This window comes from Ostrea edulis, chromosome 5 (genome assembly GCF_947568905.1).
Source record: "Ostrea edulis chromosome 5, xbOstEdul1.1, whole genome shotgun sequence".
NCBI classification, from domain to species: Eukaryota; Metazoa; Mollusca; class Bivalvia; order Ostreida; family Ostreidae; genus Ostrea; species Ostrea edulis.
The window spans coordinates 82,683,850-82,698,820 of NC_079168.1; the positions used below are offsets into that span (position 1 = coordinate 82,683,850).

The window sequence follows — 14,971 nt, forward strand, 5'->3', positions numbered from 1 at the left end:
CTGTTAATCGGCATAATGTTGTTGAAGATAGTGTTAGTTGTCTTAGAAAATTTACTCCAAGACCATCACCAAAAACACTCGTCGAGTTTCCGCAAGAATTCAGGTCGCAGGTCTCTTACCCTTTGGATCCAAATGCTACAATCTTTGAACCAAAATCTTTTTGCAAAGTGGAAAACAAACAAGGTGCTCTAAAAGATGTTGTCCAATATTTGAGAAGACCCTTACCAGAAATAAAAAAAGTTTGGCGGAGACCCATTAGAATATGGAAGATTTATAAGACAGTTCAATGCAAAGGTAGTTGTGAACACCCAAGATGATGACGAAAGAATGAACTATCTTCAACAGATGACTTGCGGAGAAGCAAATCGTGTTGTGTCCGGCTTCAGTCATATGAATGGTGAGAGAGCTTACAAGGCAGCAATGAGGCAACTCGAGGAAAGGTACGGTGATAATGAAGTTATCGTGACAGCCTTTGTAAAGAAAGTGCTAGATTGGCCACAAGTGAAGGACTCGAAAATGTTGGATGAATTTTCTCTATTCTTGGTGGAATGTGAAAATGCAGCAGAGAGTATGGACAGTATCAAAATTCTAGACTATCAAGAAAACATAAAAAAATTAATGATGAAATTACCAATATACATGCACGATAGATGGAGAAGTGTCGTCTTGAAAACAAAAGATAAAAAGAAAAGTGTGGTATTTTCAGACTTTGTGACCTTTGTTAAGAATGAAGCTAAGAAGTCAAACGATCCAACTTATGGAAACATGTCAGTGATTGGAATTCGACAAAGCAGTAACAAACCGCAGAAAAGGACTGTAGCAGCAACTGATGTTGTGAAGGACATATCTAGACTACCAGAATCGAGTGTGAAATGTGTATATTGTGGAAACACTTCTTATATACTCAGTGAATGTAAAAACTTCATTGGAATTAGTTTGTCAGAAAGATATGACTTTCTTCGAGGCAATGGACTATGTTTTGGTTGTTTGAAGAAGGGTCATGTCACTAAGAAATGTCGATCAAGACTTTCCTGTTCTGTCTGCGGAAGAAAACACCCTACTTTACTGCATGATGAAACAAGGATTCACACCACTCAAAGAACAGGGGAGACAGTATCACCAGTGAGTGACCAGCACAAAACATCGTGTTCTACTGTACCTCTACACACGGATACAGGGGCCGGAATAGAAGATTGGGATGACGTTTCCTGTGCAATGGCAATAATTCCAGTTCGTGTGAAAAGGAAGGATAGTCCACACAGTGTAGTGACTTTTGCATTTTTCGATTCTGGGAGTAGTGTTTCTTTCTGCACAAAAAATATAATGGACCATCTTGGAGTAAGCGGAAAGCAATGTCATCTGACTTTAAATACCATGGGTACCCCATACGAAATGACTGCTTATGCTTTGAGTGACTTGCAATTGTGTGACCTTTCTATGACACAATTTGTGAACTTACCTAGAGTGTACACCAAAGATAAGATGCCAGTAAGTAACGATCATATACCTACTCATGACGAAATTCAAAAATGGCACCATTTATCACAGGTGAAAGTACCAAAAGTAGATGCAGAGATAGGACTGATGATTGGTAATAATGTTCCTGATGCATATACACCACTAGAAGTCCTAACAGGTCCAAGTGGATCTCCACATGCAACCAGAACCAAGCTTGGGTGGATAGTATGGAACTTGTTGAGAAACAGAGAGACTCATGAAGTGAACCGAGTAAGCATTGAGAGTTGTGTTGATAGTGATCAGAAGTTAGAAGAGCTAGTGAAGAAATCTATGGACATGGATTTTCCAGAAAGAACGATAGACAACAGAAGAGAAAATTCTTTTGAAGATGAAGATTTCTTAACTCAAATGAAACAATCGATTTGTTTACAAGATTGTCACTACAATGTAGCTCTACCTTTCCGAAAAACTTCCATTACGATGCCAAACAATTCTTCACAAGCTTATCAAAGGCTGAAAGGGCTTAAGAAAAGGCTGGAAAGAGATAAGAAGTTTAAAGATCACTATGTAGATTTCATGAGCAAGCTGTTTGAAAAGAATTCTGCTGAAACAGTTCCAGAAGACAAACTTGACAGAAGCGATGGACGAGTATGGTACATTCCGCATCATCGTGTGTATCATAATAAGAAACCCGAGAAGATACGTGTAGTCTATGACTGTTCAGCAACATTTATGGGTTCATGTTTGAACAAGGAACTCCTTCAAGGGCCAGATCTGACCAACAATTTATTGGGAGTACTTCTTCGATTCCGTCAGGAGAACATTGCCGTCCAGGGAGACATTGAAACTATGTTCTATCAAGTGTTTGTCCCAGAGAATGATCGAGACTTTCTCTGGTGGGAAAATGGAAATCTAGACTCTAGCCCAAAAATATTCCGAATGAAGGTGCATATCTTTGGTGCTACTTCTTCACCTAGTTGCTGTAACTACACTTTGAAACATTTGGTAGCGGAAAATATGCAGAAATACAAACCTTCCGTAGTAGAAGCAATAAAACCAAGCATGTACGTAGATGACTGTCTGGCATCACTGAGTACAGAAGAAGCAAAGTCATATGCTAGAGACACATATTCCCTCTATCAGAATGGAGGCTTTCATTTGACTAAATGGATCAGCAATAGTGTATCTGTATTAGAGTCAATTCCTGAAGAAGATCCTGCAAAAAATGTGAAGGAGTGGATCATAGAAGAAAATTGTTCAGCAGAAAGCGCCTTAGGAGTCTATTGGTTTATTGAGAGCGATCAGCTGGGATTTCAGATATCTGTCAAAGAGCAACCAGCTACACGAAGAGGAATTCTTTCCATCATAAGCTCCCTGTGTGATCCTCTGGGATTGGCATCTCCTTTTGTTATGAGTGCCAAGATCTTGTTACAAACATTATGTAGGCTTGGGATACACTGGGATAAGGAGATCTGTGAAGAACATATGAAGTGTTGGAGTAAATGGATATTACAGGCACAACAGTTGGAGGCATTAAAAATAGAACGCTGTTACAAACCCAAGGACTTCGGGAGGATTATTACTTGTCAGTTGCACTGCTTCTCTGACGCAAGTGACGTAGGAATGGGAGACGTTATCTACTTACGTTTTGTAAATGAACAGGGAAGAATCCATTGTGCTTTTGTGATTGGAAAAAGTCGGTTAGCTCCTCTGAAGACTATTACAATTCCAAGGAAGGAATTAACAGCAGCAGTAATAATGGTGAAGTTAGCAATGGTCATTTCTGAGAATCTGGACTTTGCTATAGATCATGTCTTCTACTGGACTGATAGAATGACTGTGCTGAAATACATAGCCAACACAAGTGCGCAATTTCATACCTTTGTCGCCAATCGTCTAACAGTAATCCGTGAAGCTACAAAATTGAATCAGTGGTACTATGACGGTTCTAAAGAAAATCCTGCGGATTGTGCTTCTCGAGGAATAGGAAGAATCGACAAGTTCTTGAGTCACACCCTGTGGTTTAATAGTCCGGAATTTTTATGGAGGGATCAACATGAATGGCCAAAACAAGATCTGCATGATGTCAAGGAACAGAAACTCACAAATGACCCAGAAGTGAAAGTAGAAGTTACTTAGGCTGTGTCAACACTGAAAACTGAATCCAGTATACATGTAGATGGAATTCAAAATTTGCTGGATCATTTCTCTGACTGGAATAAGGTGAAGAAAATTACAGCCTGGATTTTACATGCTAAGAACAATTTACGAAATCTTGTGAAGGCAACACAATCACTCAGAGAAAGTATGAGAATTGGAAGTGAATCAGAAGAGAAGATCGAAAACCAAGTAGAGGAAGCGAGGAAGAAAAGATTGTTAGGAGAAAAGATGATCTCAGTACTTACTCCTGAAGATATCAAACGTGCAGAAGAAGCCCTAATTATATTTTTGCAAAGACAAACATTCTCAGAAGAGATTTATGATCTTCATATTGGAGAAGAGAAACGTGTGAAAAAATCGTCTAAATTGGCCAAATTACATCCAATATTTGACAATGGACTTTTAAAAGTAGGCGGAAGACTAAGATCACATCTGTCATTTGAAGCAAAACATCCGGTTATACTCCCAAAACCTCAAAGTTATCCAGACTTATCATAGAGGATGCCCATAAATCTACTGGCCATTTAGGAAAAAATTCAACTTTGGTCGTCCTTAGGCAACGATTTTGGATTTTGGGAGTCTCAGATCTATTCAAATCCATTGCTTCAAAATGCGTAATTTGTCGGAAGTACCAATCTCCAGTTTTGCAGAAAAAAATGTCAGATTTCCCTAAAGAAAGACTACAGCCTGACCAGCCACCATTTTCAAATGTTGGAATGGACTATTTTGGTCCTTTTCAGTTGAAACGAGGCAGGAGTACTGTTAAGAGATATGGAGTGACCTTCACCTGTATGGTTTTACGTGCAGTTCATCTAGAGATGGCATTTTCATTAGATACAGATTCTTGTATCAATGCTATACGTAGGTTTATTGCAAGGAGAGGAAAACCAAACCTCATTAGATCAGACAATGGAACTAACCTTGCTGGTGCCGAGAAGGAACTCAGAGAGGCGATACAAGCATGGAACTCAGACAAGATTCACAATCAGTTGTTGCAAAAAGGGATCCAGTGCGAATCTAATCCACCTTCAGCTTCCCATTTTGGAGGATTCTGGGAAAGACTCATACGATCAGTAAGAAAGGTCCTATACTCAATCATGCAAGAGCAGGTTATACATTTGGATGATGAAGGACTACAGACACTATTTTCAGAAGTAGAAGCAGTCCTCAATGGAAGGCCCTTGTAGAATCTCCTAACAGCGCAAATGATTTAGAAGTGCTTACGCCAAATCATCTTCTTCTCTTGAGACCGGGTGAGCAGTTTCCTCCAGGAATCTTCTTAAAGACTGATAGTTACGTGAAGAGAAGATGGAGACAAATACAGTATCTTGCGGATGTATTTTGGGCAAGGTGGACCAAGGAATATTTACCTCTTCTCCAGAGAAGACAGAAATGGTTGAAACATGAGCGAAACCTGCAGATTGGGGATCTCGTATTAATCGTTCAAAATACCTCACGAAACAAATGGAATCTGGCAAGAGTAATTGAAGTGCAATCTGATTCTAATGGCATTGTGCGTGTTGCGAAGGTAAAAACGGCATCGACAACTTTACTGCGACCCATTTCGAAACTTTGCCTTGTTCTGGAATCGGACATTGAACATTAAGTGTTGTGCAAGTGAAAACTGCTGTAATGTTGTTGAACCTAAATGACTTTTCACAATAGTGTATGGTTTCACAAATGATATATTGTAAATATGTGACGGTTAGGAACATATTTTAGGGGCCGGTGTAAAGTATTTGACTTCAATTTTCCAAATTAATCTGATTGTATGTAAATAGGTTTTCCAATTTTGTCAGGAAGTAATTTTTTATGTTGACCTGATTTGAAAACGCGCCATATTTGCTGTACTCACTGTGGTGTGCTTGAGCTGTTTTCTTATATTCAATGATGTATCAGAAAATAATCACGGTAATTATCAATTTAATAGTTATGATGGAATGCGAACAGCCAGAGTAATTCATTCCTTTAATAAACCTCCAGGAAGGGTACAAAACTGCAAAATACAAAGATAAACTCTAATATAACATGTATAAGAACAATGAAGTTGACATTAGAAGTAATATTCCAAAAAACATACAGATTATGACAATATTGCCTTCCATAGTTATATTAGAGACATTTACACATTGTTGAAAAACATATTGATATCAAAACACCAATAATAATTACTTGAAAAAGTGTCACAAATGCACATCGTACACAGTAAAATTTTGGGAAATCCGTACCCTACAAATTAGGACCCGAATGGCTTTCCGTAGAAAAAATATTTTAATAGAATACCGCATACAAATTAAAAGCAGACATTTATAGAGTCAATACAGGCCAAACTTGGGAGAATAAACATTACAACAAACCATAAAGATAGATACGTTGACATAAAATGCAGTAAAAGATCACCAAACAGTCGAAAATATACATGACTTATCAACTGTCACTTCAATCGCTCGAAAGGCATAGAAATCTTCAAATATACAGATACCATGAATGGATAGAGTTTTCCCGAAAATGCTAAAGGTAAACATGTAAACATTAAGAAATAACTCACCCTGTGGCGGGTCGAACACCGTTGTTTTAAACAAGAGATTTGCCGGGCGGCATGTTCAAAACATCCATAACTGTATACTAAAAAAAAACCAATGACGGAAACATTTCCAATTCCGGAATGACACTACAATAGTGTTGTTTTAATGTGTAAACTTGATGTGTTTCTTTATACCAGGTTTATAGTGTATTCACAGTTATTTATAAATGTCACAGGATGAAATAATTCATATTTAACATACTAATATAATTTCATTACGTTACTCATTTCATCGTAAGTCGTTTCATTTCATTCATATTCATGGGGATGAACGCTGATTGGTAGAGAGAGGAGTGTGAAAGGTCAGTATGGTTTGTGTGTGGTTGTGAGTATCTTGTGAGTTGTTTTACTGGTTTGGTGCTATATAACCAAGATTCGCGCCAATTCCAGAAATTAACCCAGCAACACTCCATACCCGGAGTGAGTTACTTATTATTCACGTATTGTCATATCAAAGAAACGTTTTACTACAGTTTCTGTTCTTCCGAGTTTACGGTAAGAGTTTGAATTTACTCTATTGGTAAATATTTATCTATTACATTGATTTATAAATATTTTGTAATCATACTTTTAATATAACTAAAAGTGTGAATGATAGAGTGAGAGATAATTTAATTACATGTATTTTACATATTTTTTAGATCATCCTCCAGAATTAGGATATAACAATAAAGAACTTTAGAACCCGAACCACCAGTGTGTTTTAATTTAAATACATGACGGGTACATAAAAGATAAATTGTCAGTTCAAGTATGTAAACAAAACTATAACACATGTCAGAGTGTAGATGTCACATTTCATTTTGCTTACCTTTCTATAAGTCATGCATTAATTGTCAATTTATGAAATATTATCAGTTAAGCTCAATATTTCAGTCAGTAATAATTGTTAATCATATCTGATAGTACAATATTTACATATTGTACAACATAGTAAGTTTTGTTGTTTTCTGTATTGTAGTCAATCTTTTCCTACTCCAAATAAAGAATTACAGAGATGGAAACAAATTGCCAATTATTAATATTCCAAAATGTACAAGAAAGATAGACAGAGTCAAGGCACTACACACTCTGTGTAGATTGACCTGTTGAGAACACTTAGACAGGTAACGTTTAACTGACCACTCTGTGTAGATTGACCTGTTGAGAACACTTAGACAGGTAACGTTTAACTGACCGCTCTGTGTAAAACTTTTAACTGACCGCTCTGTGTAGAACTTTTAACTGACCACTCTGTGTAGATTGACCTGTTGAGAACACTGAGACAGATAACGTTTAACTGACCGCTCCGTGTAGATTGACCTGTTGAGAATACTTAGACAGGTAACTTTTAACTGACCGCTCTGTGTAGATTGATCTGTTGAGAATACTTAGATAGGTAACGTTTAACTTACCGCTCTGTGTAGATTGACCTGTTGAGAATACTTAGACAGGTAACGTTTAACTGACCGCTCTGTGTAGATTGACCTGTTGAGAATACTTAGAGGTAACTTTTAACTGACCGCTCTGTGTAGAACTTTTAACTGACCACTCTGTGTAGATTGACCTGTTGAGAATACTTAGACAGGTAATTTTTAACTGACCGCTCTGTGTAGATTGACCTGTTGAGAATACTTAGAGGTAACTTTTAACTGACCGCTCTGTGTAGATTCACCTATTGAGAATACTTAGACAGGTAACGTTTAACTGACCGCTCTGTGCAGATTGACCTGTTGAGAACACTGAGACAGATAACTTTTAACTGACCGCTCTGTGTAGATTGACCTGTTGAGAATACTTAGACAGGTAACTTTTAACTTACCGCTCTATGTAGATTGACCTGTTAAGAATACTTAGACAGGTAACTTTTAACTGATCGCTCTGTGTAGATTGACCTGTTGAGAATACTTAGAGGTAACTTTTAACTGACCGCTCTGTGTAGAACTTTTAACTGACCACTTTGTGTAGATTGACCTGTTGAGAATACTTAGACAGGTAACGTTTAACTGACCACTCTGTGTAGAAATTTTAACTGACCACTCTGTGAAGATTGACCTGTTGAGAATACTTAGAGGTAACTTTTAACTGACCGCTCTGTGTAGAACTTTTAACTGACCACTCTGTGTAGATTGACCTGTTGAGAACACTTAGACAGGTAACTTTTAACTGACCGCTCTGTGTAGATTGACCTTTTGAGAATACTTAGACAGGTAACTTTTAACTGACCACTCTGTGTAAAACTTTTAACTGACCACTCTGTGTAGTTTGACCTGTTGAGAATACTTAGACAGGTAACGTTTAACTGACCGCTCTGTGCAGATTGACCTGTTGAGAACACTGAGACATATAACTTTTAACTGACAGCTCTGTGTAGATTGACCTGTTGAGAATACTTAGACAGGTAACGTTTAACTGACCGCTCTGTGCAGATTGACCTGTTGAGAACACTGAGACATATAACTTTTAACTGACAGCTCTGTGTAGATTGACCTGTTGAGAATACTTAGACAGGTAACTTTTAACTGATCGCTCTGTGTAGTTTGACCTGTTGAGAATACTTAGAGGTAACTTTTAACTGACCGCTCTGTGTAGAACTTTTAACTGACCACTTTGTGTAGATTGACCTGTTGAGAATACTTAGACAGGTAACGTTTAACTGACCACTCTGTGTAGAAATTTTAACTGACCACTCTGTGAAGATTGACCTGTTGAGAATACTTAGAGGTAACTTTTAACTGACCGCTCTGTGTAGAACTTTTAACTGACCACTCTGTGTAGATTGACTTGTTGAGAACACTTAGACAGGTAACGTTTAACTGACAGCTCTGTGTAGATTGACCTGTTGAGAACACTTAGACAGGTAACTTTTAACTGACCGCTCTGTGTAGATTGACCTTTTGAGAATACTTAGACAGGTAACTTTTAACTGACCACTCTGTGTAAAACTTTTAACTGACCACTCTGTGTAGTTTGACCTGTTGAGAATACTTAGACAGGTAACGTTCAACTGACCGCTCTGTGCAGATTGACCTGTTGAGAACACTGAGACATATAACTTTTAACTGACAGCTCTGTGTAGATTGACCTGTCGAGAATACTTAGACAGGTAACTTTTCACTGACCACTCTGTGTAAAACTTTTAACTGACCACTCTGTGTAGATTGACCTGTTGAGAACACTTAGACAGGTAACGTTTAACTGACCGCTCTGTGTAGATTGACCTGTTGAGAATACTTAGACAGGTAACTTTCAACTGATCGCTCTGTGTAGAACTTTTAACTGACCGCTCTGTGTAGATTGACCTGTTGAGAACACTTAGACAGGTAACGTTTAACTGACCGCTCTGTGTAGATTGACCTGTTGAGAATACTTAGACAGATAACTTTTAACTGACCACTCTGTGTAAAACTTTTAACTGACCGCTCTGTGTAGAACTTTTAACTGACCACTCTGTGTAGATTGACCTGTTGAGAATACTTTGACAGGTAACGTTTAACTGCCCGCTCTGTGTAGATTGACCTGTTGAGAATACTTAGACAGGTAACTTTCAACTGATCGCTCTGTGTAGAACTTTTAACTGACCGCTCTGTGTAGATTGACCTGTTGAGAACACTTAGACAGGTAACGTTTAACTGACCACTCTGTGTAGATTGACCTCTTGAGAATACTTAGACAGGTAACTTTTAACTGACCACTCTGTGTAAAACTTGTAACTGACCGCTCTGTGTTGTTTGACCTGTTGAGAATACTTTGACAGGTAACGTTTAACTGACCGCTCTGTGTAGATTGACCTGTTGAGAATACTTAGACAGGTAACGTTTAACTGACCGCTCAGTGTAGTTTGACCTGCTAAGATATCTTGTGTTAAAAGATCCGAAACAGATTTTGATAATAGTCCAAAGGTAGATGGTTTACTGAATAAAAAGTCAAATTGAATGAGAAAAAAATGTCATGTGGCACACAACAAAGAGCTTTAGAAAAATCCACCATGCCATATGTAAATTTTGAGTATTTAGTCAAATATCTATAGTAGCATAATGTGATGGATATTTAATGAAGCTTAACAAAGCCAGTGTGAAATAAAGTGAAAGTGAAAACCAGTACGGACCGATTTTAAATGCATTGTAAGAGTCATCACTGTGTTTACGATTTGTTCATTTTGTAGCAAGAGGATGTCCTCTATACAATGATGGAGTGGTACAGGCAGGAGACCAAGCTTTCAGACAATGAGATTCCTGATGTTAGCTATGTCATTGATGTTTGGATCCAAGAGGTAGATTATATACAGAATGTTGTCAGAAGGATTTGTCAGTCTGCTGGTTAATATAACTTTATAACATACAGGGAAATTCTTCATTTTTAATCCTTTTCGAAAACAGGTTTGTTCCCTACATACCAGTATAACAAATTGGTAAAAAGTGACAAATTTTCCCCACATGTTGTAAGGTGCAAATTGAAATGATAGGCATTTAAGATTCGAAAGATCTCAATTTAAGCACAGGTTTTTTTTATCCATTTTGTTCTCCATCAAGTAGACTCAAACATAGGACACCAGTTGTAAACAAACCTCCAAAATCACTTTAGTTCCAAGAAACAGATTGAATCCAAATGCTGTTAAATACTCCTGAAACAAGTCCAACATAGTCCAATCCTTTCATATTCAATTTAATGAGTTTTATAAATGAAAACAATTCAAGCTGTCTGCATTGTCGCCGATTACGCACAGGGAAAGATAACTCCTGCAATGAAGCTAACTTCTAGCTTTCAGAAACTCTGGGGAATCTTCATATATCATGAAAAACTCACGAATTTTTTGGCACAAATGACGGTAAACGGGAATTTTTTTCTGTGCTGTAATTACTATTTTATTTCAGCCTGATTTTAAATGCAGTGTACAACACTCCCATCTATAAAACTCCTTAAAACAAATATGAAATATGTTTATTCACCAATCAAGGGCTCTCGTGAGGCATGTACAGTTTAACAAGCAATTAATTATATCAATATGAATAAGTAACAATCATTCAGAAGTACTACTACTGTCAGAGTTCACATTTCTGCACTGCACACATTTAACATTACATATGTAAAACTTATACGGTACCAATTTTGATGCACCAGATGCGCATTTCGACAAATAATGTCTCTTCAGTGATGCTCAACCGAAATGTTTGAAATCCGAAATAACTATGAAGTTTTAGATCTAAATATAGCCAAAAACAGCGTGCCAAACAAGTGGAGCCAAATTCGTCCAAGGATAAGAGCTATGCATGAGGGAGATAATCCTTAATTTTGAAATGAATTACTAAATTTTATAACAGCAATTAAATATACATATGTAATACTGATTTCAAATATGAAAGGATTGGTCTATGTTAGTTTCATTGCAGGAGATATAATTTTCCTGTGCGTGATCGGCGATAATGCAGACATCTTGAATTATTTTCGTCTATATAGCTCATTAAATGAAATATGAAAGGATTGGACTACATTTGACTTGTTTTAGTAGATGTTTAATGCCCTTTGGATAGAGGAATCCGATCTGTTTTTTGGAACAGAGGTGATTTTGAGCTTTGTTTACATTTGGTGTCCTATTTTTGAATCATCCCTTGTTAGATATTTATATATAGATGGGGAACAAAACAGATAAGAAGCCTCTGTGATTTGAAGTCAGTTCTTTCTGCAGTGGATCACATTTAATTCATGAATTTATTAAGCTCACCTGAGCCAGAAGCATATAGGAGATTTCTGAACAAAGTTGTGCATTGTCTAAACTTCTGTTATTTTTCACATTTTCAACTGTCAGAGGAAGCATTTGATTATAACATTGCCATATAACAATATTTACGTTTGCCAATGCACTTCCGTTTTTTGACAGTACTAATAAAATCAATGTTCAATTTCGTGTAACATGAATTTGGTCATGTGATCAGTCTTTTCTTGCGTATGAATACAATCACCGCTTCAGTTCCTGTACTTTCACCTGACTTCTTGCTTATGCAATGGAGTGGGGGATTTAGACCCCTCCCCTTTCGCCACAAATTTAAGTAATAGAAATAGTGTGAGTAAAATTCCAGATTGTCACTCAAAATGGCTGAGTATTTTTGCTAATATTTGACTTTCACACACACCCTTTTGTAAACCCTGGATCCGCCACTGCAATGACATCATAACAGAAACAAACACAGCAGGATATTTATACAGAGTTTATTTTGTAAACAAGCAAGAATTTCATCAATTTATAAAAGAAACATTAAACATACTGTTCTGTCGTTTCATTTTATACAGTTTTAAATACCGTCTGCAACTTCTGCATGACGAATTTATAAAATAATGTTCTATGATATTTGAAGCGAAAAAATGTAGGCAAATTCATAAGCCTATTTACTTTATGATGATAAGTTAACCTGTTGTTTCCTGGCAACGGCCATCACGGCTATGACTCGGCATGATCATAAGCGAGGCTGGTTTCGAGGCTCGAAAAAATTATATGTTCATGTCAGGGTACCACTGCCTGCGAGTCTTCAGTAAAATCCAACAAAAGAAATCTCTCAAGTGAACAAAAACTCCGTCAGTTCGTTTTTATTTTCTCTTACACACACTGATGGTAAATAAAAGACTCAACCTACCTGTACTTTGACTAAATCTGTCCTACTGTCTCGAAACGTCTCCTGCATGGCTAAACCACGAGTCCTAACGATGAACATGCTGTTGTTTCTTTCCAAAAATCTGACTAAGAGCTTAACGTTAACTTGACCCATCATATCCTCCATCAATTCTCTCAGATCCATTGAATTTCTGTCGAAATCTGTGTTCAACAATTGCTTTTTCAACTTAGTAGGCTAGACCAATGGCAGTTTCTCCATCGTTGATCGCGACCAAATCACATCACGGAATTCCGATGTAGTTTACTCTGCTCTTCTTGTCTTCATTTCGGTTAACGAACGCTCTAAATAACCTTTATCTTACACCTGTTTCGTCTTTTTTAACCTTTTCAATTAAATATCTATATCTTATATTCTCTTTGATATTGTTCCTAAATTTTTATTCCATAAAACTCTAACGAACTATGTATTTTGTGTTCTACGATCGTTATTTCGGTCATCTGCTACATAATCATGGAAGCATTAAGTTTATTGTTTTTCTTTTCGGACATTTTGGATCAGCTCTTTGGACGAATAAGGCATGTCCTAATTCGCTCCACTTTTAACATTGATTGGCAAGCCTAAAGACCAAAAACATGTAGTCTGCGTTGTAAATACGTTTGTAGATTAGTGTAGTTGTAGTGCTAGATGTATTTATATGTAGTTTTTCGAGGTGACGTAAGTCAGCCTCGTATGTCAGACCCCAGCTTCAATGGCGCCCTGTTTTAATCACTACCATTTGCGAAATCACTTTGATTTTTAATATAAGAAATTTGTTGTCACATATGCTAATGCAACGTGAAAGCTGTCACAATTCACTTTGAGATTGATATAGGATCCATATGTTTACCCTCTACGATAAGCGAGTTAAATAAGAATTTATGAAATCGCAATTTTTATCCCTTCGATATGAAACAAAGTCCACACATCAAAAGGAATCGCGAATTAGTGTTTAGGTTTGTAAGCAAGATCAAAATTATTTGTCGTTTGCCAACATTTTATTCCACGATCTTAGAAAAACAGAATTGGACTGTAGGAAACGATTTGCATTGCTTCTGTATTCATTCGCATTTTCACATATAGACAGGGAAAACATGGTCTATTTTTCTCTAGGAATTCTGGGTAAACAGCTGTCTCCTCTTATGTCTGAAAATTATGTTAATTAGCCGATTTATCGCCTATCAAAAAATAGTTCACATTGATGCTATGTTCCATTTTTATTAAACTGTTATATATAAATTCTGTTTTATGTCAGATTGAAGAAGTCTTCCTTGTATGTGATCTGTTGTATTTATCAAGCAGAAATTGTGTGTAATTAGAATTTTAATATTAAACTCTGCACTATTTCTCTGTATCCATACGCGCCACGCTATCCTATTTATCAACAAGGAGAAAACGTCTTGCATGAGAGAACTGATATATTCTTGCCAACGCATTAACTCAAGATAATTATCTGAAACCCAATGTGTTAATTTCGTACAATTTTACCAAAATATTTCTTTTGGACGCATTTTTTGAGATTTTAATACTAAATCTGGGTGTAAACATGTAATCTTCGATCGAATGGGCCGAGCGCCATTTCCCGCGCTCTTTCATGGTCAAGTCAGATAGCTGTAAACATTGATTAAGAAATATAAATGAACATGTTTTTGTGAATATATTTGTTATTCAAGAAAAGAACTCCATTGGAAGTAATATATTGGAAATCAAGTTTACATTTCTTTGTCACGAAATATGATTTATCTCAAGAGTTGAATGAATTATCTCAAGAGTTGACACTTGTTTTCAAGAGTTGATATTTCAAGAGTGGAAATTTTCTGGACTGGTTTAACTTTGACTCAAGAATTGAATGAGTTATTTCAAGAGTTGACAGTTGTTGTCGTCATCAGATATGAGAGGTAGCAAAAAAAGAAAAAAATCATGATTTTGATAGTCATCAAAGGGAGAGCCCAAATCTGTCAAAAAAAGAAAAAGTCACAATGTAAGAAAAGATCCCATAATTTTGAAATGCGTGTCTGCCAACTTTCATCAAGGGTCAGAAACTTTCTCAGAATATAGCAGAGGTAAACAATGTGTAGCAAATTCACTTGTGTGCATTGCATTTATGCAGTTAACCAAAAATTGTTTGGAGATTGGGATGCGAATG

At 36.7% G+C, this 14,971-nt stretch overlaps 2 protein-coding genes across 2 annotated transcripts in view; both read left to right on the forward strand.

Moving 5' to 3' along the window:
- The first annotated feature begins 327 nt into the window (after window positions 1-327).
- LOC125649609 (uncharacterized) lies at window positions 328-3,597 on the forward strand. Its single transcript, XM_048877268.2, has one exon. It carries the CDS (start codon window positions 328-330, stop codon window positions 3,595-3,597), a length of 3,270 nt encoding a protein of 1,089 aa, XP_048733225.2.
- A 677-nt stretch (window positions 3,598-4,274) lies between these two features.
- The window catches only part of LOC125651790 (eukaryotic translation initiation factor 3 subunit J-A), a 16,973-nt gene continuing 6,276 nt past the window's right edge, over window positions 4,275-14,971 (forward strand). The window contains exons 1-2 of the mRNA XM_056166186.1: window positions 4,275-4,691; window positions 10,347-10,454. Of these exons, the coding sequence (XP_056022161.1) occupies window positions 4,275-4,691; window positions 10,347-10,454 (525 nt within the window). The remainder of the gene's footprint in view (window positions 4,692-10,346; window positions 10,455-14,971) is intronic.